The following is a 26704-nucleotide window of genomic DNA, read 5'->3' as shown; positions in this document are numbered from 1 at the left end:
TTTTTGAGAGGGAGAGAGAGTGAGAGCATGGGGGTGGGGGGTGGGCAGAGAGCGGGGGAGACACAGAAACCGAAGCAGGCTCCAGGTTCTGAGCTGTCAGCACAGAGCCCGATGTGGGGCTCAAACTCATGAACCACAAGATTATGACCTGAGCCAAAGTCGGAGGCTTAATCTTGACTGAGCCACCCAGGCACCAGCATGATATTTTTAATGAGATTTATTTTCCCTCAAATAATGATATAAAATACAGGTGTTTAGTGAGAACTTTATATGTTGTAGCATGATGCAAATTATTAAAAGTAAGTTCCTAAATACCTTGTTTCCATTCTTCACATTGAATAGGACTATGTTTTTGCAGGGGTCAGTGTCATTCAAGGATGTAATGGTAGACTTCAGCAGGGAGGAGTGGCAACGATTGGATCATGCTCAGAAAAGCCTGTACAGGGATGTAATGCTGGAAAACTATTTCAACTTGATCTCAGTGGGTAAGCACAGCTCCCCTGGGGATAAGGCTGTACCTATTTGAGTATATTTCCATTCTCAGTGGAATTTTTTAAACCTGTGGAATTTCTGTGATATGTGGGAATTCTAAAGGCTGCAGGTCTGGGAGGGGCCAACATGGCGGAGAGGTAGGGAGAATCCATACTTCCTGCATCTCTCAAACAAAGAAGTGTGGAAACCAAAGGACTTTGAACACCAGAACCTGGGAGGAAAAGAGACTGAATCTACTAGGATGAAAATGGGAAAGATGGAAAAAAGATAGGTGGGTAACTGTGAACTGGGGGAGATAAAAAAAAAAGGCTGCGTGGACATGGAGGGGAGGGACCCCCTTCTGCGGAGAGACAAAACGAAGAGATGAGTGGCTAGGGAAGTGTAGGACGGTATCTGGACAGGAGAAAGACCTCGGACTGAGACTGGGAGGGATCCAGTCTCTTAACTGCGGGGCTTTCTTTGAACTGGGACCGGCTCCCTAGGGAGGAGGGGAGCCAGGCCTGGGTGCGGGTCAGGGGCTCAGCCCGCAGCTGGAGAAAGTGGTTCCCTCCCTGGAGAGCTGCGCGATAGTACAGAACCTGCCTGCGTCTGCTACCCCTGGGCATGGTGGCTAGGGTGAGGGCGCAGTCTGCAGGAGGAAAAGGCCGCCGTTTGCCTGAAGTGCTGTGGAAAAGACAAAGACTGCCTGCGTGCGCCACCCTGGGGGCTCATGGTGAGGGCAGTGGCTGTGTGCGCAGTAGGAGAAGGTGGTCCTCCCTGAAGTGGCTGTGGCACAGACAAAGCCAGAGGGGACCACATATCGCGGCACTGAGAGGCACTTCCCCAGTGCCAGAGTGCACAGAGCGGGACTTTGGATCCCAGCCAAGCGCAGGGTCAGGGGAGTTGGCAGAGTGAGAAGGACCTTCTTGTCTGTGTCCGTGGCACAGTGAGGGTGATTCAAACTGAGTCCACCGGGTCCAGCTCCGTAGAGAAGAGACTGGGGGATCACCATTTCCTCCCCCACTCCCCACCACCACCAAGGCAGGGCCTCAGGGATCACTCCTGGGCCCATAGTGGAGGTGGATCCAGAAAACGCCAAACCACGCCCCTTTGCACTGGGTAACTGCTGTCCACCAGAGGGGCACAGACCCTGTGGACAGCTACCCTGCCAAGCGATGCAGCATTGCCTGGATTAACTAGGTCAATTCTGGATACATAGATAATTCTTCCCTCCCCCTCTCCATTTCTCCTCCTTATCTCTTCCCTCCCAATAACTCTGGTTATTGGTCTGTCTAAACAGACATATTTAATCCATTGTCTTGATACATGTTCTACACCTCCTTCTTTACAGTCCTTTCTCTCTCTCTGAAATAATTAAGGCATATAATTTCTCTGGGTAACTTTATCTTCATTTCATTTTCCCCGCCTCCTTTTTTTTCCTTTCTCTCTCTCTGGATTGAGCCTTTTAGTCTCTCTGCCTAATCAATGTTTATTTTTTCTTCCCCCTCCCCCCCCCCCCCCCCACTCCTGTCATTTCTGTCCTTGTATGTGCTCTTCCATCAGCACCGCCTCCACCCTCTTCTTTTCTTGCAGTCTGTTTTTTTGTTTTTTGTTTTGTTTTTAGTCTTTAGATTTTTGTTTGTTTATGTTATTTGTGTGTTTGGTGTTTTTGTCTCCTGTTTGTCTATCTGTTTTCCTTTACAGGGCTACTCCAAGGAATAAATCAAAGCACATCTGGTGGAGGGTCCAAAATATTATTACGAGTAGGGTAATAAAATAACCGAAGTCACAAAAACAGAGAGCAAGTAACAATCCCTTAAAAAACACCTCCTGAAGGGCCCGGCTCCGGACAGTATATATGAGCCTCCTTTAATATAGCGGTGTTTGCAGGTGCAGAGCACACAACAAGCTTTTAAAATGCATAAGGGACAGAAAACTAGCCAAAATGATGAAACGGAAGAATTCTCCTCAAAAGAAATTCCAGGAAGTAGCGACAGCTAACGAATTGATCAAAACCGATTCAAGCAATATAACTGAACAAGAATTTAGAATAATAGTCATAAAATTAATCACTGGGCTTGAAAAAAGCATAGAGGACAGCAGAGAATCTATTGCTACAGAGATCAAGGGACTAAAAAATAGTCACGATGAATTTAAAAAAATGCTATAATTGAGGTGCAAAATAAAACGGAGGCGACCACAGCACGGATTGACAAGGCAGAGGGGAGAATAGGTGAATTAGAAAATAAAATTATGGAAAAAGAGGAAGCTGAGAAAAAGATAAAAATCCAGGAGTACAAGAGGAGAATTAGAGAACTAAGTGATGCGATCAAGCAGAACAATATCTGTATCATAGGAATTCCAGAAGAGAGAAAGGGGCTGAAAGTGTACTTGAACAAATCATAGCTGAGAACTTACCAGATCTGGGGAAGGAAACAGGCATTGAAATCCAAGAGGCACAGAGAACTCCTTTCAGACATAACTTGAATCGATCTTCTGCATGACATATCCTACTGAAACTGGCAAAATACAAGGATAAAGAGAGAATTCTGGAAGCAGCTAGGGATAAAAGGGCCTTAACATACAAAGGTAGACACATAAGGGTAGTAGCAGACCTATCTACTGAAACTTGGCAGGCCAGAAAGGAACGGCAGGAAATCTTCAATGTGATGAACAGGAAAAATATGCAGCTGAGAATCCTTTACCCAGCAGGTCTGTCCTTCAGAATAGAAGGAGAGATAAACAAACAAAAACTGAAGGAATTCATCACCACTAAACCAGCCCTACAAGAGATCCTAAGGGGGACCCTGTAAGTGAAATGTTACAAGGACCACAAAGTACCAGAGACACCACTACAAGCATGAAACCTACAGACATCACAATGACTCTAAACCCATATCTTTCAGTAATAACACTGAATGTAAATGGACTAAATGCTCCAACCAAAAGATATAGGGTATCAGAATGGATAAAAAAACAAGACCCATCTATTTGCTGTCTACAAGAGACGCATTTTAGACCTGAGGACACCTTCAGATTGAAAGTGAGGGGATGGAGAACTATCTCTCATGTTACTGGAAGTCAAAAGAAAGCTGGAGTAGCCATACTTATATCAGACAAACTAGACTTTAAAGGCTGTAACAGGAGATGAAGAAGGGCATTATATAATAATTACAGGGTCTATCCATCAGGAAGAGCTAACAATTATAAGTGTCTACCCACTGAATTTGGGAGCACCCAAATAGATAAAACAATTAATCACAAACATAAGCAACCTTATTGATAAGAATGTGGTAATTGCAGGACACTTTAATACTCCACTTACAACAATGGATAGATCATCTAGACAGAGAATCAATAAAGAAGCAAGGGCCCTGAATGATACATTGGATCAGATGGACGTGACAGATACATTGAGAACTCTATATCCCAAAGCGACGGAATACACTTTCTTCTCGAGTGCGCATGGAACATTCTCCAAGATAGATCACATACTGGGTCACAAAACAGCCCTTAATAGGTATAAAAGAATTGAGATCATACCATGCACACTTCCAGATCACAATGCTATGAAATTTGAAATCAACCACAGGAAAAAGTCTGGAAAACCTCCAAAAGCATGGAGGTTAAAGAAAACCCTACTAAAGAGTAAATAGGTCAACCAGGCAATTAGAGAAGAAATTTAAAAATATGTGGAAACATGTAAATGAAAATACAATAATCCAAACGCTTTGGGATGCAGCGAAGGCAGTCCTGAGAGAAAAATACATTGCAATCCAGGCCTATCTCAAGAAACAAGAAAAATCCCAAATACAAAATCTAACAGCACACCTAAAGGAAATAGAAGCAGAACAGCAAAGACACCCCAAACCCAGCAGAAGAAGAGAAATAATAAAGATCAGAGCATAAATAAACAATATAGAATCTAAAAAAACTGTAGAGCAGATCAATGAAACCAAGAGTTGTTTTTTTGAAAAAATAAACAAAATTGATAAACCTCTAGCCATGCTTCTCAAAAAGAAAAGGGAGATGACCCAAACATAAAATCATGGATGAAAATGGAATTATTACAACCAATCCCTCAGAAATACAAGCATTATCAGGGAATACTATGAAAAATTATATGCCAACAAACTGGACAACCTGGAAGAAATGGACAAATTCCTAAGCACCCACACACTTCCAAAACTCAAACGGGAAAAAATAGAAAACCTGAACAGACCCATAACCAGCAAAGAAATTGAATCAGTTATCAAAAGTCTCCCAACAAAGAAGAGTCCAGGACCAGATGGCTTCCCAGGGGAATTCTACCAGACATTTAAAGCAGAGATAATACCTATCCTTCTCAAGCTGTTTCAAAAAATAGAAAGGGATGGAAAACTTCCAGAATCATCCTATGAAGCCAGCACTACTTTGATTCCCAAACCAGAGACCCAGCAAAACAATATTCCTGATGATATGGCTACAAAAACTTCAACAAGATACTAGCAAATTGAATTAAACAGCATATAAAAAGGATTATTCACCATGATCAAGTGGGATTCATTCCTGGGCTGCAGGGTTGGTTCAATATTCGCAAATCAATCCATGTGATAGATCACATTAATAAAAGAAAAGATCTGCAAAGATCCTGTCAATCTATGCAGAAAAAGCATTTGACAAATTACAGCATCCTTTCTTTAAAAAAGCCCTCAAGAAAGTCAGGATAGAAGGAACATACTTAAACATCATAAAAGCCATTTTTGAAAAGCCCACAGCTAATATCATCCTCAATGGGGAAAACTGAGAGCTTTCCCCCCTGAGATCAGGAACACCACAGGGATGTCCACTCTCACTGCTGTTGTTTAACATAGTGTTGGAAGTTCTAGCATCATCAGCAATCAGACAACAAAATGAAATCAAAGGCATCAAAATTGGCAAAGATGAAGTCAGCTTTCACTTTTCACGGATGGCATGATATTATACATGGAAAACCCGATAGACTCCACCAAAAGTCTGCTAGAACGGATACATGAATTCAGCAAAGTTGCAGGATACAAAATTAATGTACAGAAATCAGTTGCATTTTTATACACCAATAATGAAGCAACAGAAAGAGAAATAAAGAAACTGATCCCATTCACAATTGCACCAAGAAGCATAAAATACCTAGGAATAAACCTAACCAAAGATGTAAAAGATCTGTATGCTGAAAACTATAGAAAGCTTATGAAGGAAATTGAAGAAGATACAAAGAAATGGAAAAACATTCCATGCGCGCAGACTGGAAGAATAAATGTTATTAAAATGTCAATACTGCCCAAAGCAATCTACACATTCAATGCAACCCCAATGAAAATTGCACCAGCATTCTTCTCAAAGCTAGAACAAGTAATCCTAAAATTTGTATGGAACCACAAAAGACCCCGAATAGCCAAAGTAATTTTGAAGAAGACCAAAGCGGGAGGCATCAGAATCCCAGATTTTAGCCTCTACTACAAAGCTGTAATCATGAAGACAGCAAGGTATTGGCATAAAAACAGACACATAGACCAATGGAATAGAATAGAGACTTCAGAATTGGACCCACAAATGTATGGCCAACTAATCTTTAACAAAGCAGAAATGAATATCCAATGGAAAAAAGACAGTCTCATTAACAAATGGTGTTGGGAGAACTGGACAGCAACATGCAGAAGAATGAAACTAGACCACTTTCTTACACCATTCACAAAAATAAACTCAAAATGGATGAAGGACCTGAATGAGACAGGAAACCATCAAAACCCTAGAGGAGAAAGCAGGAAAAAAATCTCTCTTACCTCAGCCACAGTAATTTCTTACTTGACACATCTCCAAAGGCAAGGGAATTAAAAGCAAAAATGAACTTTGGGTCCTCATAAACATAAAGAAACCTCTGCACTGCAAAGGAAACAATCAACAAAACTAAAAGGCAACTGATGGAATGGGAGAAGATATTTGCAAATGACATATCGGATAAAGGGCTAGTATCCAATATCTATAAAGAACTCACCAAGCTCCACACCCGAAAAACAAATAATCCAGTGAAGAAATGGGCAGAAGACGTGAATAGACCCTTTTCTAAAGAAGGCATCCAGATGGCCAACAGGCACATGGAAAGATGCTCAACGTCACTCCTCATCAGGGAAATACAAATCAAAACCACACTCAGATACCACCTCACGCCAATCAGAGTGGCCAAGATGAAAAAAATCAGGAGACTATAGATGAGAGGATGTGGAGAAACGGGAACCCTCTTGCACTGTTGGTGGGAATGCAAACTGGTGCAGCCACTCTGGAAGACTGTGTGGAGGTTCCTCAAAAAATTAAAAATAGACCTACCCTATGACCCAGCAATAGCACTGCTAGGAATTTACCCAAGGGATACAGGAATGCTGATGCATAGGGGCACTTGTACCCCAATGTTTATAGCAGCACTTTCAACAATAGCCAAATTATGGAAAGAGCCTAAATGTCCATCAACTGACGAATGGATAAAGAAGATGTGGTTTATATATACAATGGAATACTACGTGGCAATGAGAAAGAATGAAATCTGGCCATTTGTAGCAACGTGGATGGAACTGGAGAGTGTTATGTTAAGTGAAATAAGTCAGGCAGAGAAAGACAGATCACATATGTTTTCACTCATATGTGGATCCTGAGAAACTTAACAGAAGACCAGAGGGGAGGGGAAGGGGGGGGGGAAGTTACAGAGAGGGAAGGAGGCAAACCATAACAGACTCTTAAATACTGAGAACAAACTGAGGGTTGATGGGAGTTGAGGGGTGGGGGGAAAGTGGGTGATGGGCATTGAGGAGAGCACCTGTTGGGATGAGTACTGGGTGTTGTATGGAAACCAATTTGACAATAAATTTCATATAAAAAATGGCTGCAGGTCATCTGAAGTGTGTAATAGCTTGTCCTATTTGTTCTATGTTAGTAATTGTCTATTTGGTGTGTTATGAATATACCTCTATTCTGCATGAACTTTTCTGAAAAGTAAATGGAATGCTTCATTGAATGGCCTCTGAAAGCAAGTCTTTTGTCATTTTCTGTTGATAGGGTGTCAAGTTCCCAAACCAGAAGTCATTTTCAACTCGGAACAAGAAGAGCCATGTGTGCTGGATGGTGACATTTCAAGTCACAACTGTCTCAGTGAGTAGGGGACTGAGAGCATGGAGAGTGTGTTGTATGGGCAGCAGCTGGGCTTGTGGGGCACTGTCAGTAGGACATTTCTGTAACATTCTCCACTTTTGGAACTGCATGGTGGCGTGGGTGCAGTCCCTAGATATCTGAAGGCCATTCCTACCTTAAGGCCCCTTCCCGTATCAGCGTCCTTGTCTTTCCTTGACTTTCTAGGAGGGAATGTTCTATAATTACTCCTAATTTGGATCTAGGATCCTGCTTTATGGTTTTTCTCCCTTTTTCTAGCATTTCTATTCTCTTTACCTCCATCACATCATGGTCTTAAATCCTTCTCTTACACATTTAGATACTCATTGATTTACCTTTTTAAAAAGTACTATGGGTTACACTGTTGCTGGTTTCTTTTCATTTTCTCTCTTTCCCCTTAATGCTTCCGAATTGTCACTTAGAGGTGCCCTCCTGTATCATGTCCCATGTCTCTCCTCTAGCTGTTGACTTAGAGAGTACCATTACTACATTTGGGAGGCAGCGTTTTACTATTTATGACATTAGTTTATGTTTCCTGGCATTTTCTTTTTACTTGGCTAGTGTAACACAACACTGACTTCACCTTTCTAACTAATTTACTTATTTTGACATTTTACACAAAGTTTCTGTACTTTGTTTACAGGAAATTGAGTTAATTATATTCCTTGGTTTGTAGTTAATGTCATTATCAATGTACCTAACATTCCCCTCCCCCAATTTGTTTCTTTATTTCTCTCTTTTAATTCTCAGTCCCCATATTTGTTTTTATCCTTAGAGGTAACTGTTCTAATGTAATTGATATGTTTGCCCTCAAACCTTGAATTTGTAGAGTGTTTGTAAAATTTAAATTGTTGGTATTTTTAATTTGTAGAAATGGTACTCTGCGTACTGTGCTATATGTCCTACTCAGTTTCTTTTTTTTCCTCTTAGCACTAAATTGGCTCATGTTGCAATGTGTTTTTCTAGTTTATTGCTTCTTTTTTTTAAAATATTTTTTAATGTGTATTTATTTTTGAGAGAGAGAGAGAGAGACAGAGACAGAGTGCAAGCAGGGAAGGGGCAGAGAGAGAAAGAGACACAGAATCCGAAGCAGGCTCCAGGCTCTGAGCTGTCAGTCAGCACAGAGCCCGACACGGGGCTGGAACCCATGGACCATGAGATCATGACCTGAGCTGAAGTCGGATGCTGAACCGACTAAGCCACCCAGGTGCCCCATCTAGTTCATTGCTTCTAACTGATGCATAGCATCCCATAGTGCGGAGAGACATCACATTTTACTTGTCCAGCCTCCCAGCTACTACAATTAGTACTGCAATAAATTTCTTCATGAATTATTCTTTGGTAATGAGAATTTCTTGAGGAAGAGTAATGAGATTTCTTTATCATTGGGTTATAATATTTTATTTGATGAAGTATGACCACATTATTCTAGATTGAATGTGTTATTCTACAGTCCCATGAGTGTACGAAGACATCAGTTTCTTTCCATCCCTGCCCCAGTTTCTAAGAATTTCTAATTTGGCTAATCCAATGGATTATAATTTCTAGTTATTACTTTAATTTGTGTTTCTCTAATAAAATATTTTGAACATCTCATCATATATCTAATAGATTCTGACTTTATTTTTCCAATTTTATTGAGAAATACGTGACATATATCACTGTATAAACAACATGATGGTTTGATTTGCATATACTGTGAAATGAACCATAGGTTCAGATAAAATCCATCTGCTCATATAGATACAATAAAAAGAAAAGAAAGAAAAAAGGGAGAATTGTTTTTTCTTTGTGATGAGAACTCAGGATCACTCTCAACAACTTTCCTACATGCTGTATAGGAATGTTAGCTCTAGTCTCCATACTGTGCACCATGTCCTTGGTGCTTATAACTGGAGTTTTGTATCTTTTGACCACCTTCCTCCAGTCCCCTTCTCCTACCTTCTGCCTCTGGTAACCACAAGTCTGATTTCCTTTCTATAAATTTAGTTTTTTTTCGATTCCACGTGTAAGTGAGATCATCACTTATGTAGTGTTTATCTTTCTGTCACTTAGCGTAGTGCTTTCAGATCCATTCACGTAGTTGCGAATGGTTGGATTTCCTCATTTTTTTATGGCTGAATAATATTCTGTTGTATATGTACACTACACCCTTATCCATTCATTCATCAATGGACACTTAGGTTGTTTCCATGTCTTGACTATTGCAGTAAATATTGAATGTCTTGAATATTGCAGTAAATATTGCTGCAGGGAATATGGGGTTGCAGATATGTTTTTGTATGAGTGTTTTTGTTTCCTTTGGATATATTCCCAGAAGTGTAATTGCTGGATCAGATGACAGTTCTATTTTTAATTTTTTGATGATCCTCTGTACTGTTTTCCACAGTGGCTGTACCAGTTTATACTCTTGCCAACAGTACACAAGGGCTCCCTCTTCTCCACATCTGTGCCAGCATTTGTAATCTCTTGTCTTTTTGATGATGGAAATTCCAACAGGCATGAAGTGATATTGCATTGTGTGTGTGTGTGGTTTTTTTTAATGTTTTTATTTATTTTTGAGAGAGAGAGACAGAGCATGAGCAGGGGAGGGGCAGAGAGAGAGGGAGACACAGAATCTGAGGCAGGCTGTAGGCTCTCAGCTGTCAGCACAGAGCCTGATGCAGGGCTCGAACTCACGGACTGTGAGATCATGACCTCAGCCGAAGTCGGATGCTCAATCGACTGAGCCACCCAGGTGCCCCTTGCATTGTGGTTTTAATTCACATTCCCCTGATGATGAGTGAGCATCTTTTCATGTACCAGTCAGCCTGTCATATATATATTTTTTTTTTTGAGAGAGAGAGAGAGAGAGAAAGAGAGAAAACACAAGTGGGGGAGGTACAGAAGAGGAGAGAGAGAATTTTTTAAATATTACATATAATATATTGTCAAATTGGTTTCCATACAACACCCAGTGCTCATCTCAACAGGTGCCCTCCTCAGTGCCCATCACCCACTTTCCCCTTAAACTTAAAAAAAAAAAAAAAAGTCCCCTGTGAAGCCATCAGGCCCTGGACTTTTGTTTGTTGTGAGTTTTTTGATTACTGACTCAGTTTCTTTGTTGGCTGTAGGTCTGTGTAAGTTTTCTGTTTCTTCCTGTTTCAGTTATAGTGGTTTATGTTTCTAGGAATTTATCCTTTTCTTCCAGGTTGTCCGATTTGTTGGCATATAGTTTTTCATAATCTCTTGTAATTGTATTTCTTTGGTGTTAGTTGTTATTTCTCTTCTTTTATTTGTGATTTTATTTATTTGACTCCTCTCTCTTTTCTTTTTGATAAGTCTGGCTTGGGGTTTATCAGTTTTATTAATTTTTTTTACAGAACCAGCTCCTAGTTTTATTGATCCATTGTATCGTCTTTTTTGTTTGTTTGTTTGTTTCTATGTAATTTCTGCTCTAATATTTATTATTTCCTTTCTTCTGCTGGCTTTAGACTTTGCTTGTTGTTCTTTTTCTAGCTCCATTAGGTGTAAAGTTAGGTTGTGTATTTGAGATTTTTCTTCTTGAGGTAGGTCTGTATTGGTATATACTTTGCTTTTAGGACCACCTTTGCTGCATCACAAAGGTTTTGGACCATCGTGTTTCATTTTCATTTGTTTCCACGTATTTTAAAATGTGATTTATTCTGGAGAATGTTCCATATGTACTTGAGAAGAACTGTATGTATTCTGCTGCTTTAGGATGAAATGTTCTGAATATATCTGTTAAGTCCATCTGGTCCAGTGTGTCATTTAAAGCCATTGCTTACTTGGGGCGCCTGGGTGGCGCAGTCGGTTGGGCATCCGACTTCGGCTCAGGTCACGATCTCGCGGTCCGTGAGTTCGAGCCCCGCGTCAGGCTCTGGGCTGATGGCTCGGAGCCTGGAGCCTGTTTCAGATTCTGTGTCTCCCTCTCTCTCTGCCCCTCCCCCGTTCATGCTCTGTCTCTCTCTGTCCCAAAAATAAATAAAAAACGTTGAAAAAAAAAAAAAATTTAAAGCCATTGCTTACTGGTTGATTTTCTGCTTAGATACCTGTCCCTTTCTGTAGGTGGGGTGTTAGGGTCCCCTACTATTATGGTATCATTATCAGTGAGTTCCTTTACTTTTGTTATTGTGTTATATATTTTGGTGCCCGCATGTTGGGGACATAAATATTTACAATTGTTAGATCTTGTTGGATAGGCCCCTTTATGATGATATAGTGCCCTTGGTTTGAAATCTAGTTTGTCTGATAACAATATTGCTACTGTGGCTTTCTTTTGAGGTCCATTTGCATGGGAAATGTTTCTCTATCCCTCACTTTCAATCTGCAGCTATCTTTATGTCTAAAACAAGTCTCTTGTAGGGTGTTATTTTTTTATCCATTCTGACATCCTGTATCTTCAGTTGAGCGTTTAATCCATTTACATTCAGAGTAATTATTGGTAGATATGTATTTAGTGCCATTTTATTACTTGTTTTGTTGTTTCTACAGATTTTTCTGTTCCTTTCTTGTCTTTATCACTTTTGGTCTTTCCTTTCCACTCACAGAGTACCCCTTAGGATCTCTTGCAAGGCTGGTTTAGTGGTCACGAACTCCTTTAAGTTTGTTTGCCTGGGAAACTCTTTATCTCTCCGTCTATTCTTTTTTTTTCTTAATTTTTTTAATGTTTATTTTTTTGAGAGAGAGAGAGAGAGAGAGAAAGTGAGAGGGAAATAACGAGAGAGAGAACAAGCAGGGGAGGGGCAAAGAGAGCTGGAGACACAGAATCTGAAGCAGGCTCCAGGCTCTGAGCTGTCAGCACAGAGCCTGATGCAGGGCTTGAACTCATGAGCTGTGAGATCATGACCTGAGCCACCCAGGCACCCCCTCTCCTTCTATTCTGAATGACAGCCTTGCTAGATAGAATATTCTTGTCCTTTGCCCATTTTTTAATTAGGTTATTTGGTTTTTTGCTAGTGAGTCTTACGGGTTTTTTTTAATCTATTTTGGATTTTAACCTCTTATTGGATACATGGTTGCAAATATCTTCTCCCATTCTGTATGCTTTCCTTTCATTTTGTTGTTGGTTTCTTTTACTGTGAACACAGAATCTTTTAAGTTTGATACAATTACACTTGTTGATTTTGGTTTTGTGGCTTGTGCTTTAGGTGTCACATCTGACTTCATTTTTGATGTCTGACTGCTGACATCTCCTAAGCCTCACCCCTCTCTCCTTGCCTTCTGCCCCACATCTGGGCAAATCTACAAGAAAGCACAGGTGCTCTCTCCCTCGGTGCTGGTGGGAAGCTGCACAGGAGTGGTCAGCCTGACTGCTTGTGCTAAGTAATGAACCTGTTCATACCTTGTTGGTGTGTGTATTGCATCCTCAGTCTTGACATCTGAACCAAATTTGGGGTGGGGGTCCATCCTTTCTTTGCAGGCAGCTTAACAGTTGGTGCAGTGAGCAGGATGTCAAGATGATCACCAGTGCCAAAGGGTTTTTGTTTTTTTTTTTCTCTTTTGCTATCAGTTTCACCTGCCTGCTGGTGACTACATACTTAGAACTTTGCTGCTTTATGCTACATTTACTGAGTCCTATGAGCCTCTGTCATATGTATAACCAACCCAAGTTGAAAGTTAAAATTGCCATTTAGAGACAGTTGTGTGTCTCAGATTGAAATTAAGGGTCTCAATTCCAGCATAAATTGTGATCATCACTAGGCTCGGCTCAGGGAAACGAATCTTAATGCTGTCACTGTTGATTGTGTGTCTCAAGCAAGCATTGGCCCTTGTATAGAATACTCAGGGGAATGACTGATGGCTTTTGCATTTAAGGGTCCATCTGGTGGCTGCTTATATGAAGGAAGAGCAGGTCCAGTGCAGCATGCTAAGAGTAGATAGCTCACCTTTCAAAATTTCATCATGTTCTATTGTGGTTCTTTACTTTCCCTGTGATACATCTTCTCAAATAATTCTTTCTGCTCTTTTTACTAACTTTTCTGTTTTAGAAAATATCACTTAGATGCCCTCCTCCTCTTACTCAAAACCATGTCTATATTTCTTCAAGCCTTTAAGTTTATTCTAACCTTACTTGGATGTGCTACCTCCATATTTTTTTACTAGTTCATCTTAGGTGCTACTAATAGATTTCATTGTTCAAAACACCACGTTTATCCTGTCATAGGTATATGGATCCCAACTGACGTTACTGCCTATTATCTAACACATGACAAATTCTTCTCTCAGTGGGTTTGTAAACCAAAGAAAGGAAGAGGACAGGTTTTGATTGACAGCTTTCAGGCCCTGCTTCAGAAAGCCACCCCTGTCTGCTGTTATATGCCTCCTGTTGAGTGCATGTATCTCTGCACCCCAAACCAGAACAAAGAATCGAATCATAGATATTTTTTGCCATTTGGCTAAGTCAGAATGACTGAAACTGCAGTAGTTTCACTGTGCATAAATAAATTGGTGTTTAGGGCACAGTGATTAATAGGGAAAGAGAAAGTGGGAGATTAGTGGATGAAGGATAACTAGAATAATAGGATAAGAATAATGAGGATGATAAGAAGCTAGACCCATACGTTTCTTTTAAGCCACATAGTTTGTCACTTTGCCCCTCTGACACCTTACTGTGTATTTCTGCTAATGTACATGGAGCTGACATGGCTTCAGTTTGAGGCTCATCTTCTCCAGTCACTAAACATTTGATTTGGGCAAGTTACCTGACTCTTCTGTGGCTCAGTTTCCTCGTCTGTAAAATAAAGACAAGGGTGACACCAAGCACGAAAGGGTGTGATGATTACGTGAGGTAGTATAGAACTTAGGACGGTGCCTGGCACATCTAGCTGCCACTGCTTGTTTAGTAAATGTACTGTAAGGGTTCATTTTACTGCTGTCCCACATATAAATCTATTACAAATCCTGTATTATTTATGTTTTATATATTTGCATACATATTTGTTAAATTTATATAAGCTTCTCACAGTTCTCTGTATTCACCCTAAATCACCTGTATATATTATCCCTTCTATGTTCTTAACTCTTCTTTGTGTGTTTTATTTTTTCCTTCTTTTTTAGATGGGGATATTGGTTTTGAAACTTTACAGCAGGGAACGTCTGAAGAAGTTTCAATACGGTTTGAGAGAATTAATCTCTTTACAAGAGGTGACCCATATTATTCCATTTTAGAAGAATTGTGGCAAGATGACAAACAGACGGAGAGATGTGAGGACTACCAGAACAAAAGTGTAAGTCATGTCGCCTTTGTTGACAAGGAAACCGTAGCTAATGAGAGAGACTGTGAATATAAGGACACTGGGAAAACTGATCATGTAAACACATACCTTGTTCCTGCAAGAAAAAGGCTCCAGAACTATGACTCATTTGGAAGGAGTTTGAAGCCTATTGTAAGCTTATGTAATTATAGAAACAATGCAGTAGAAAATCTTGATAAGATTATTGGATATGGTAATATTTTCACTCCTATGAATTCTCATACAGAAATGAATGGTTGTGAATATAATCAGTGTAAGAAACTTCTGAGTCATAAGCAAGCTCTCATTCAACATCACAAAATTCATACTGGGAAGAATCTCAATTTATTTTCTGATTCTGTAAAAATTTTCAACCAGGGGTCACACCTCTTTGCACATCAAAGTATCTATCCTGAGGAGAAACAGCATGAACGCAGCAAATATGAGACAGTCTTCACTCAGAATCCCCAACTTGCTGTACCTCAGAAGGCTTCTACAGGAGAGAAACCCTATAGATGCACTGACTGTGAGGAGGACTTTTGCCTCAAGTCAAGTCATGAGGAAACTCACACCGAGGAGAATCACTGTAAATGCAGTGAATATGGAAAAGCCTTCATCCAGAAGTCAGATCTGTTCAGATGCCAGGGAATTCATATTGGAGAAAAACCCTATGAATACAGTGAATGTGGGAAAAATGTTTCTCAGAATTCAAACCTCAATATACATAAAAAAAATTATACTGGAGAGAAGCACTTTGAATGTACTGAATGTGGAAAAGCCTTCACAAGGAAATCAACACTAAGTATGCATCAGAAAATCCATACGGGAGAAAAGCCCTATGTATGTACCGAATGTGGGAAAGCCTTTATACGGAAGTCACATTTTATTACACATGAGAGAATTCATACTGGAGAGAAACCTTACGAATGCAGTGACTGTGGAAGATCCTTTATAAAGAAGTCACAACTCCATGTGCATCAGAGAATTCACACAGGAGAGAATCCCTTTATATGTACAGAATGTGGGAAAGTCTTCACTCACAAGACAAATCTCATTATACACCAGAAAATTCATACTGGAGAGAGACCTTACATATGTACCGAATGTGCGAAGGCCTTTACTGACAGGTCAAATCTCATCAAACACCAAAAAATTCATACTGGAGAGAAACCCTATAAATGCAGTGATTGTGGAAAATCATTCACTTGGAAGTCACGGCTCAGGATACATCAGAAATGCCACACTGGAGAGAGACATTATGAATGCACTGAGTGTGGGAAAGCCTTCATCCAGAAGTCAACACTAAGTATGCATCAGAGAATTCACAGAGGAGAAAAACCTTATGTTTGCACTGAATGTGGAAAGGCCTTCTTCCATAAGTCACATTTTATTACACATGAGAGAATCCACACTGGAGAAAAGCCTTATGAATGCAGTGACTGTGGGAAATCCTTTACTAAGAAGTCACAACTCCATGTGCATCAGCAAATTCACACAGGAGAGAAACCCTACAGATGTGCTGAGTGTGGAAAGGCCTTCACTGACAGATCGAATCTGTTTACGCATCAGAAAATTCATACTGGGGAGAAACCCTATAAATGTAGTGACTGTGGAAAAGCCTTCACTCGGAAGTCGGGCCTCCATATACATCAGCAATCTCATACTGGAGAGAGACACTATGAGTGCAGCGAATGTGGGAAAGCTTTTGCCAGAAAATCAACACTAATTATGCATCAGAGGATTCATACAGGAGAGAAACCCTATATTTGTACTGAATGTGGGAAGTCCTTCATCCAGAAATCACACTTAAATCGGCATCGGAGAATTCATACTGGAGAGAAACCCTATGGATGCAGTGACTGTGGGAAGGCCTTCATTAAGAAGTCACAACTCCATGAGCATCATCGAATTCACACGGGAGAGAAACCATTTATATGTGCTGAGTGTGGAAAAGCCTTCACTATCAGATCAAATCTTATTAAACACCAGAAAATTCATACTAAACAAAAGACCTATAAAGGCAGTGACTTTAAGAAAGCCTTAAACTGGAGGCCACAGCTCAGGATACATCAGAAATCTGACACTGGGGAAGTAGCATGTCCACTGCCACAATCATGGTGTGGGGATACCAAGGAATGAGAGGCTACCATGGGACTAAGAAGCAGGAGGTAACCAAAGCCACCTTACCTCTGGTCAGAAGTAGGAATGTCTGGATTACAGAGCTGATGTCCAGCTACACGTTTGCGGGAGATACTTGGGAGGAAGGGTTTAAGTGATGTGTGATGGCCACACTTAGTTACCAGACAGGTACTGGAATTGTCAAGCCCCTGGAAATAATAGCAAATCTGCAAGGAGAGGACTTAGTCTTTCTTGTTTCATGTTGTGGAGAAGCAGCTTCATAAGTTCAGGGTTGTTGAGCTTCTCACGCCCTGGGTAGCAAAAATATTCGATATTGACTAAAGGAAGTTCTTAATGAGCAGAGAGCTAAAAAAATTTTTTCATTGTCCAAGGGCACTGAAATCAAGGCAAAAGTATGGACAGTTCAGGTCTATAATGAAGAGAAGCCAGAGGTTTTTTGTGAAAATTGACATTAAAGACACAAAGGACTTTTTTCCCCCCTTTTGGAAGAAGCCACTCTTATTTATTATTTATAGTATCTATTAGTGTGTGGAAATTTGGATAAACACTTTTTTTATTTGACTTTGAGATTGGTAATCAGAACCACAGGCCTACTTGAATATTCATAGGCCTCTTTAGTTATTAACCAATATGTTCCTGTATTTATTAATTCCCTGCCATGGCCTAGGTAACTCACACCCAAGAGGCATAAAGTTATCCCAGCTGTGTCCCCAGAGTGACCAATGAGGTAGACGGCAGCCCCACAGACTCCTTACTTGTCACCTCAGGACTGGCCCTGAGGCCATGGGACTCAGGTCACAGATCCAGAGGTCAGCACTTTGGACTGTCAGCCTCATCCACAGAAGTCTATATTTTTTTAAATTTCTGTTTGGAAAAGAGACAAATTAAGAAAATGGGTTTCAAAACCTAGAATTCTTTCCTTCCATGGAAGTTTTGTTGGTACATTCTCTGCATGTCCATTACGTGCCAGGTGACTATGGGACACTACTGTTCACATTTGAGTTTGTTTTCTAAGAAGACAGGGTTGTACTTTCGGAAGAGTAATCCTCTGTCCCCTCCCAGTGTCCACAAATTAATCCCATTGTGTTTGCAGACCCTCTGTATTCTTACAGACTTTTTTAAATCTTTTTTTTTCTAACTGATTCTAAAAGCAGTGTTTCATCTTCCAGAATATTTGTGAATTTGTCTCTCCTGTAGATCAACCCATTTTTTTCTTATATTTTGAGTCTTTGTTTTTACATACATTCAGATTTAGAGTTGTTATACTCTTTCTGGTTAATTGAAAATTATTATGAAATGTCTGTTTTTATTGCTACTGATGTTCTTTTTTGCCTTAAAATTTACTGCATCAGATGTTAATACTGTATGCATACTTCACTCATTGAAGGCTAAAATAAATGAGTCCCCTCTCTACTTTCCAGATGAGGTGAGGAGCTAGAACATTAGCTCCTTTATTTCCCTCTTGGTTTACATGGTATTAATGTCATGCACTTGGATTTTGTGTGTAGTTGATGTGGTCAGTCATTTGAGTCCATGTTCATTTATATTAATCCATATATGTTTTCCTTTTTTTTTTTTTTTTTTTGAAAATAGGCTTTCAATGTAAGTACCTTTGAAGATAATGTGCTTTTTTCCCCTTTTCTCTCCCTCCTTCAAAATTTGTCTTATCTTCGGCTGCCAGCAGTTCACAGTGGCATGCCTAGGTGTGATTTTCTGTGTGCTTGTTTGGGGTTTGCTGTGTTTTTTTTTTTTTTTAATCTGTAGCTTGGTGGTTTTTTTCTTTACCTTTTGGGAAATTTCTTGCTGTTATCTATACAAAGTATGCTTTTGCTTCATGTCTTCCTCTGGTTTGTCTAGAGATTGCCCCACAATTTAGACCCTCTGTAAAACTTTTTCCATTCGTGGTTTCAGATTTTGGTAATGCTTGTTTTTTTCCCCTATACCTGGTAATTTTAAATCAGCTACCAGGCACTCTATATTAGGCACTGCAGAGACACTGAAGTGGTCTGGATGGTATCATCTTCCAGAGAAGATTTGCCTTTGACTCTAACAGGTAGGACTAGGCAAGAGCATAAGCACCCCTGCCTGTCTTCGTCCAGTCTTGTACTGAGAGTGTGAGACTGGGCTCCAGTCCCAGGGAAGGCTTGTCTGGTGTTTTTCACCCTAGAGATGTAGGACTTGGGGAGATTTTCTAGGTGCCTCATTCTGTGAAGGAACTTAATTTTAGTATTTGTCCCATTAGGTCCATAAATTTGTTAAAAACTGTCTTAACCTCTCTTCTTCGGTATTTGCTTTAAAAATTAGCAAACACCTCTTTTTAATAGTCCCAGACTCCAGAGGTTATGTCTTATCTCTAATCCTATTCCTGTATTTTCTCACTTCTTGGTAAGTGCCATCACAAAATTAAGTATATTTAATATTTTCTTCCACCATTTTTAGTTCTCAAAGGAAGTACTTGTCTGTACTACCTGCTCTGTCTAATCATTAGCAGAAGTTTTCAATGCCCTGAGATAGCTGTTCCTTTCTTTTAAAGTTTTTTTTTAATGTTTATTTATTTTTGAGAGAGACAGAGTGGAGGCGGGGCAGGGGTAGAGAGAGGGAGACAGAATCCGAAGCAGGCTCCAGGGCCCCAGCTGTCAGCACAGAGCCTGAGTGGGGTTAAACTCACAAATGGTGAGATCACGACCTGAGCCGAAGTTGGACGCTTAACAGACTGAGCCACCCAGGCACCCCAATAGCTTGTTCCTTTCTAAGGAGTGTGGAGTCCAGAAATATATTTTTTAAATTACCAGAATTTTCCAAGCTAATTTAAAAGTGAAAATGCACTGATTTGTGACACTGTTTCCTATTTTTGTGGCTAAAAGTTAAGGCATTTACTGTTTTGTTGAAGATTTTGTAAACTTTGAAACCTAAGAGAAAACTGACTGTGGTGGTATCAGATTTTATTATGGTAGCTGCCAATCTTTGGCAAAAGGAGATTGAGACTGTCATGTTTCTTTTTTAATAGTGTGGCTTTTTTCCTTTGGGTAATGAATAGGAAATTAAGTTAATGAAGGCTGGTGTATGAGCCCAGGGGTTTGAAAATAAGGATTTTAAAGACTAATTTAGAAGGATCACTGAGATAGTGATTCTCAACCTTTTTATTCCCAGGCACATTTTTAAAAAATGTGGGCACCTGGGTGGCTCAGTCAGTTAGTGTCCAACTCTTGGTTTTGGCTCAGGTCATGATCTCATGGTTTGTGAACTTGAGCCCCATATCAGGCTCTGCATAACCAGTACAGAGCCTATGGAATTCTCTCTTCTCTCCCTCTCCCTCTCTGTCCCTCCTCCTCTCTCTCTCTCTCTCTCTCTCTCTCTGTGTCTCTCAAAATAAACTTTATAAATACATACATACATACAACAATTCTACATTACTAAGCCAAAAAAAGAAGATATGTTACCTTCTGTCAACATGGTAACATCTAGGAGAAAGGAAGACTTCCTTTTGTGGGCCTCCACATATTTGAAGGGGCGCTGGAAATTGGGGAATGGATGATGGAACAGTTCTGGGTGGAATGGGGGGAGCTAACTCTTACTTAGATGGAACTCCAAGGATAGTATAGATTGGATGCATGTGCAAGAAGGAGAGTAGTGTGAATTGGACATAGCTTTTTATGCCAGAACTATAATATAGTTCATTTGTATTTACAGCAGAACTTTTAAAAAAGTTTTACAATGTAAATTTAATTAGCAGTGTACTTTAATTTTTAAAAGGAATCTTATTCTGTGAATTCAGTAGATGTAAGAAAACTTTAACGCAAACCAACATTTATATATCAGATGATTCATAGGAGAGAGTAGTTTTCTTAGTAAATGTGAGTAGAGCTTCATTCACAAATCATTACTTCATTACATAACAGAGAATTCATGCTGGAGAGAAACCTTATGTATACAATAACCAGAAAAATCATCTGCTGGAAAGTCAGCTTTCTGAACGTCAGCAAATTCACACATGAGAGAAATAACAGGCCAAAAGCTTATTGTTTCCCGGAAACTCATTTTGGAGAGAGAAACCTATAAAAGCAATCCCTTGAAGAACCATGTAGAAATCATAAAATGTCTGCTGGAAGTAGACAAAATTAATGCACTTTGTGTGAAAATATCTTCATTCAGAAATCAGTTTTCAGTATTCAGTATTTGTGCATGAGTGAAATTGTGTATTTTCTGAAAATGAGAAAGGCTTCTCATGTAAGTTGGAACCAATTGTAAATTATCCTACAGAATTGCTGTATGTCAAAAAGTCTTTGTCCATGAGTTGTATCTTACTGGACATCATAGACAATGGAGAAGAATTAAATCATTTCTTAATACATCAAATTTTCTTTTCAAATACATCATTTTCTTTAAAAAAATTTTTTTTAACATTTATTCATTTTTTGAGAGACAGAGTGTGAGTGGGGGAGGAGCAGAAAGAGAGGGAGACACAGAATCTGAAGCAGGCTCCAGGCTATGAACTGACAGCCTAGAGCCCGATGCGGGGCTCAAACTCAAAAACCGTGAGATCATGACCTGAGCTGAAGTCGGGTGCTCAAGCGACTGAGCCACCCAGGTGCCCCCAAATACATCATTTTCTTAAAATGCCATAAACTTCATACTGGGAGGATACTAAATTTGTTACAGGAAGAAGAAGTATTCCCATAGAAGCAAATTTCACAAGAAATATAATTCATTTTGTTTATTGGTTAAATTTCATGCCTGTGTCTCAAACCAGTGGGGACAAATAGGCCAGCCCAATAATTGCCTTTTTAAAAACTTTTTAAAATTTTTATGTGGAAATCATTTAAAACATAGAACAGATAGAAGTGTTTCAAGAATAGGAAGAGTACAAAAAATATATAGTAACCCTTTACCCAAATTCATCTATTGTTGATCTATACATTTTGCCTCATTTGTTTTATCATTGAAATTTTAATTCTTAGAGTTTTATTAGTAATATTGGCAAGAAACAACCAGATTGTGTCAGTAGGGTAATTTTCTATCACTAATCATCATAGAAAAAGAAACAGTACAAGTCAAGGGAAATGAGATTTGAAGGCTGCTACCTTTTCTGCCACCACTTTCAAGGCCTTTCTAATGTCCTTATTCTTTCAAGGGCAGATGATGGGGTTTAGCACGGGAATGACAACACCATACAGGATGGAGACCAGCTGGTCTTCCCCCAGTGAGTGAGGGGCCATACGTATGTGAACATGGTGCTGCCATAGTAAGAAGGACTTTTGCCTCCCCTCTAAGGAGCGGATCCTCAAGGCCGTAGAGATAATATAGAGGTAGGAGAAGACAATACTCAGGAGAGGAGCCCACCAAATGAAGACCCCAATGGAGAACAATGCCAACTCATTGACAGAAGTGTCCCCACCAGACATCAGCCTTTCTTTTAATTAAATATGTTGAAACACATACGTGTGTGTAGACACACATAAAACTATGTAAATGTGACATGTTCTATTTATTGAATTTTGGACTTTGTCCACTCTTCTAGCAACTCCAGCCACTGCAACAGTCTGTCACCATGTGAGCAATGGTTGTCAACTTCATAGTTTTCTTTTTACTTGGTGATGTAGACCATTAATATATGTGCACACGTATGAGTGTGGGTTTTTTTTAATTTTTAAAAAATGTTTATTATTTTTGAAAGACAGTGTGAGCCGGGGAGGAGAAGAGAGACAGGGAGACACAGAATCCAAAGCAGGCTCCAGGCTCTAAGCTGTTAGCACAGAGCCTGAAGCAGGGCTCAAACTCATGAACTGCAGCAAGATCATGACCTGAGCCAAAGTCGGATGCTCAACCGACTGAGCCACCCAGGCGCCCCATCTGTGTTTTCTTACTTAAAGAAATTGCCAGATCTCTGTGGAGTAAGACTTGCATTTCATATTTCCAACATTAGTGTATAAAACGGTTTCCCCTGTACTAAAAATAGTGGTTACTTTTTAACTTGGAGAAGTTTTCTGATTGCAAAGTGATAACTACTTTTAATTTACATATTAATGTACCTCTTTAAGTGTTTCTTGGCCATATACCTTGCTCTTTTGTGAGTTGCCTTTTTATACCATTTATTTATTTATTTATTTATTTATTTATTTTGGATTGTCAATTTGTAACAGCTTTTTGTATGTCAATGGTAATAACTCTTAAGAAAACTATTGCTTGACTCTTGACTTTGTATATATTTTCTCATTCACATGATTTTATTTTTTACATGTTTAAATATGTCTGTCTATTATAGTTTCTGAGTTTCTAGTCTTAGTTAAGCTTCACATATTAGAAGATTTTTAAGTGTCTTTTTTGGTATATGTTGTGTATCTTTAGGAAAAGTGATTATTTGTTTCTTGGGCATGGATAGCCACTTTCACAGTTTTAGACAGTGTTGCGTTTGCTAAGCAATTCCAATCCTCTTCCCTTATTGCTTACTTTGTTAGCATCTTTTGAAGCTGTTAGTTTGCCTGGTGACTGACTCAGGCCAGGAAAAGCAAAACACTGATAGGTGTGTTCCGGGAAAACCTTTGCTTTCCTAAAAAGGGACAGATTTAGCTGCTGCCATTAATTTACCCACCTTCTGGCCTTGCACGTGATGCCTGGGGCAGTGGCATGGCAACCTTCTCTCAATCCTAGGGGAAAGAATCAGAGACACTGGTCGTGACAATATTTAGTCAACACTAATAGCAAGTTAACTCCAGACTTTTGCTAGGTGATAGAAATAAGCAGATTTTACATAAGCCATTCTATTCTAGGTTTCTCTTGTATCTGAAAGCGTGCCTAAATTTATTCAGGCATCAAGATGTATAAAGTAATCCATCCTTTTTCTTTTAAAGTAGAAAAATATTTTAAAACCCCAGTAGATCCCCCACATAAGTTTAAATAAGGTAAAGAGAGCAAATTTACATAAGATTTGTAATGAGTAAGAAGAAGCACAATTGATACTGTATCCATTAATAGGATCAAGAGAGAGAATACTACCTAGAGGAAATGAATGATTTCCTGGCAAGAGGAAATTGATCCAAATCAAAAGGGAAATGAAAAAAGTTGATAACCTTACAATAGATGCTAAATATCATTATACAGAGCAACCATTTAAAATATACCAGGACAGGGGCACCTAGGTGGCTCAGTTGGTTGGGCGTCTGACTTCCGCTCAGGTCATGATCTCGGAGTCTGTGAGTTCGAGCCCCGCATCGGGCTCTGTGCTGACCGCTCAGAGCCTGGAGCCTGTTTCAGATTCTGTGTCTCCTCTCCCTCTGCCCCTCCACAGCTCATGCTCTGTCTCTGTCCCTCAAAAATAAAGAAACATTAAAAATTTTTTTAAAATATACCAGGACATTAGGAAAAGATTTCTTAAATAGGACACATAAATAATGAACTATAAAAAAAAAAAAAGATAAATTTGACTTTTCAAAATTAATAACTCAACCTTTGAAAAGCACTACTAACAAAATGAAAAGGCAAGGTACAGAATGGGAGAGAATATTTGCAATAGATATCTGACAAAAGGTTTGTATCCTGAAAATTTAAGGACATTTACAACCCAATTATAAGAAAGCAAATAATCTAATTAAAAAATTGCAACAAATTCAAAGGTTGTTCATGAAAGAAGATGTGATGTGGCCAAGAAGGACAAGAAAGCATTTTCAACATTAGCCATTAAGGAAATACAAATTAAAATCACAATTATACCTCTATACACTCATTACAATGACTAAAATCAAAATGATTGGCAGCATCACATGTTGGAAGTTGTGCAGAAACTGGAACTCATTTGTGGCAAGTGGAAATTTGAAATGACAAACACTTCGAAAAATAGTTTTCAAGTTCTTAAGCAGTTAAAACATACAGCTACCATTACAACCTAGTCATTCCACTCCCCATATTTAACCCAAAAGCACCAACAACTTATGTCCCATAGAGACTTATACTTGATTGTGGATAGTTTTATTCATAATAGCCTCAAACTGAAAATAACTCACATGTCCATCATCAAGTGAATAAATATCCAAAATGTTGCATATCCATAAATGACTGCTACAGTGCTATTCAGCAGTAAGGAGCAATGACTACTGACATGTGCAACAGCACAGATAAATTGAAGTCATTTTGAGTAAAAGAAGCCATACATAAAGGTATAACATACTGAATAATTGCATTTATATGAAATTCTGGAAATGCAAACTAACAGAAAGTGACAAAAATCAGATTGGTGGTTGCCTGGGGCCGGGGGTGGAGGGAGGGATGTTCATCAAAGGGGAACAAGGAATGTTTTTAGGATAATGAAAATGTTTTGTATTTTTATTGTGTTGGTGGTTTTGCAAATGTACACAACTGTCAAATGCATTGAACACTAAATTGATGCCGTTTATTGTATGTAAATTATATCAATAAAGCTGATTTTTAAAAAACAACATGAAAAGTTGGATTCATATCTGATTTTGGTATGTTTAGAGACCAGATAATTTTATTAATTCAAATTATTCCAAATCCTAGAGATAGCATTTCCCAATATATTTTTATTTCTTTTCATTGCTTCATTGAAATTTAAAAATACGCCATCACTATAAAGCCATCATAATAAATATAATGCAAAAATAAGGAATTATTATTAACTCTTGTAGCTTATGACCATAGATGCAACACTCGTAACATTTTAGCACATAGAATGAATCTTGCAGTATATAAAATAAAAACTAGTAATGATTTTAATCCTGAAATTCAAAAGTGATGGGATATCAGTGAGGATAACCTAAGTTAAAAGAGAAAGGCAGGGCGCCTGGGTGGCTCAGTCAGTTAAACCTCTGACTTCCGCTCAGGTCATGGTCTCACAGTTCCTGAGCCCCACACAGAGCCTGCTTCCAATCCTGTCTCCCTCTCTTTCTGCCCTTCTCTGCTCTTGCTCTTTCTCAAAAATAAACATTTAAAAAAAAGAGAAAGGAGCGGCACCTGGGTGGCTCAGTTGGTTAAGCCTCCAACTCTTGGTTTCAGCTCAGGTCATATCGAGGTTTCATGAGTTCAAGCCCCACATCAAGCTCTGTGTTGACAGTGCAGAGCCTGCTTGAAATTTTCTCTCTCCCTCACTACCTGTCCCTCCCCCATTCATGCTGTCTCTGTCTCTCTCGTAAATAAACTTAAAAATTAAAAAATAAATACATAAGACAATAGGTTTAATATCAATATTTACTGAAAAGTATTTGATCAATTCATCATTCTTTACTAATAAAATAGACATGGTTAGAAACTACTCAAATGTAGTTATTTTGCTAATAGCAACAACAAATTATTTTAAGTAGAAATAAATAGTTGAATTAAAATCAGTAGTTAGGGGGCTCCTGGGTGGCTCAGTCAGTTAAGTGTGTCTGACTCTTGATTTTGGTTCATGTCAATGATTTCACAGTTTGGGATTTTGGGCCCTGTGTTGGGCTTCTCTGACAGAGCAGAGCCTGCTTGGGATTCTCTTTCTCCCTTTCTCTGCCCCTCCCACTCACACTCTCTCTCTCAAAATAAATAAACTTTTAAAAATCAGCAATTAGGTTTTTCAACTGGTGCCATTATTGTTTAACATAGTATTAGAAAATACGGCATATGAAATAAGACGAGAAAATGCAAATATTGATATCAACATTGGAAAGAAAGAATTAATAGATTTCAGTTGCAGAATTAAT

At 39.2% G+C, this 26704-nt stretch overlaps 1 protein-coding gene across 2 annotated transcripts in view; it reads left to right on the top strand.

Moving 5' to 3' along the window:
* ZNF484 (zinc finger protein 484) overlaps positions 1-26160 on the top strand; it is a 39504-nt gene extending 13344 nt beyond the window's left edge. For both annotated transcript variants that reach the window (XM_049634302.1, XM_049634224.1), the window contains 4 exons: positions 359-485; positions 7537-7629; positions 14707-14876; positions 15261-26160. In XM_049634302.1, coding sequence (XP_049490259.1) covers positions 359-485; positions 7537-7629; positions 14707-14876; positions 15261-17021 — 2151 coding nt within the window. In that variant the 3' untranslated portion in view covers positions 17022-26160. The remainder of the gene's footprint in view (positions 1-358; positions 486-7536; positions 7630-14706; positions 14877-15260) is intronic.
* The last annotated feature ends 544 nt before the right edge of the window (positions 26161-26704 follow it).

This window comes from Panthera uncia, chromosome D4 (assembly GCF_023721935.1).
Source record: "Panthera uncia isolate 11264 chromosome D4, Puncia_PCG_1.0, whole genome shotgun sequence".
In the NCBI taxonomy this organism is placed as follows: Eukaryota; Metazoa; Chordata; class Mammalia; order Carnivora; family Felidae; genus Panthera; species Panthera uncia.
Note: the sequence above shows the minus strand (reverse complement) of the source record. Positions and strands in the feature narration are given on the sequence as shown.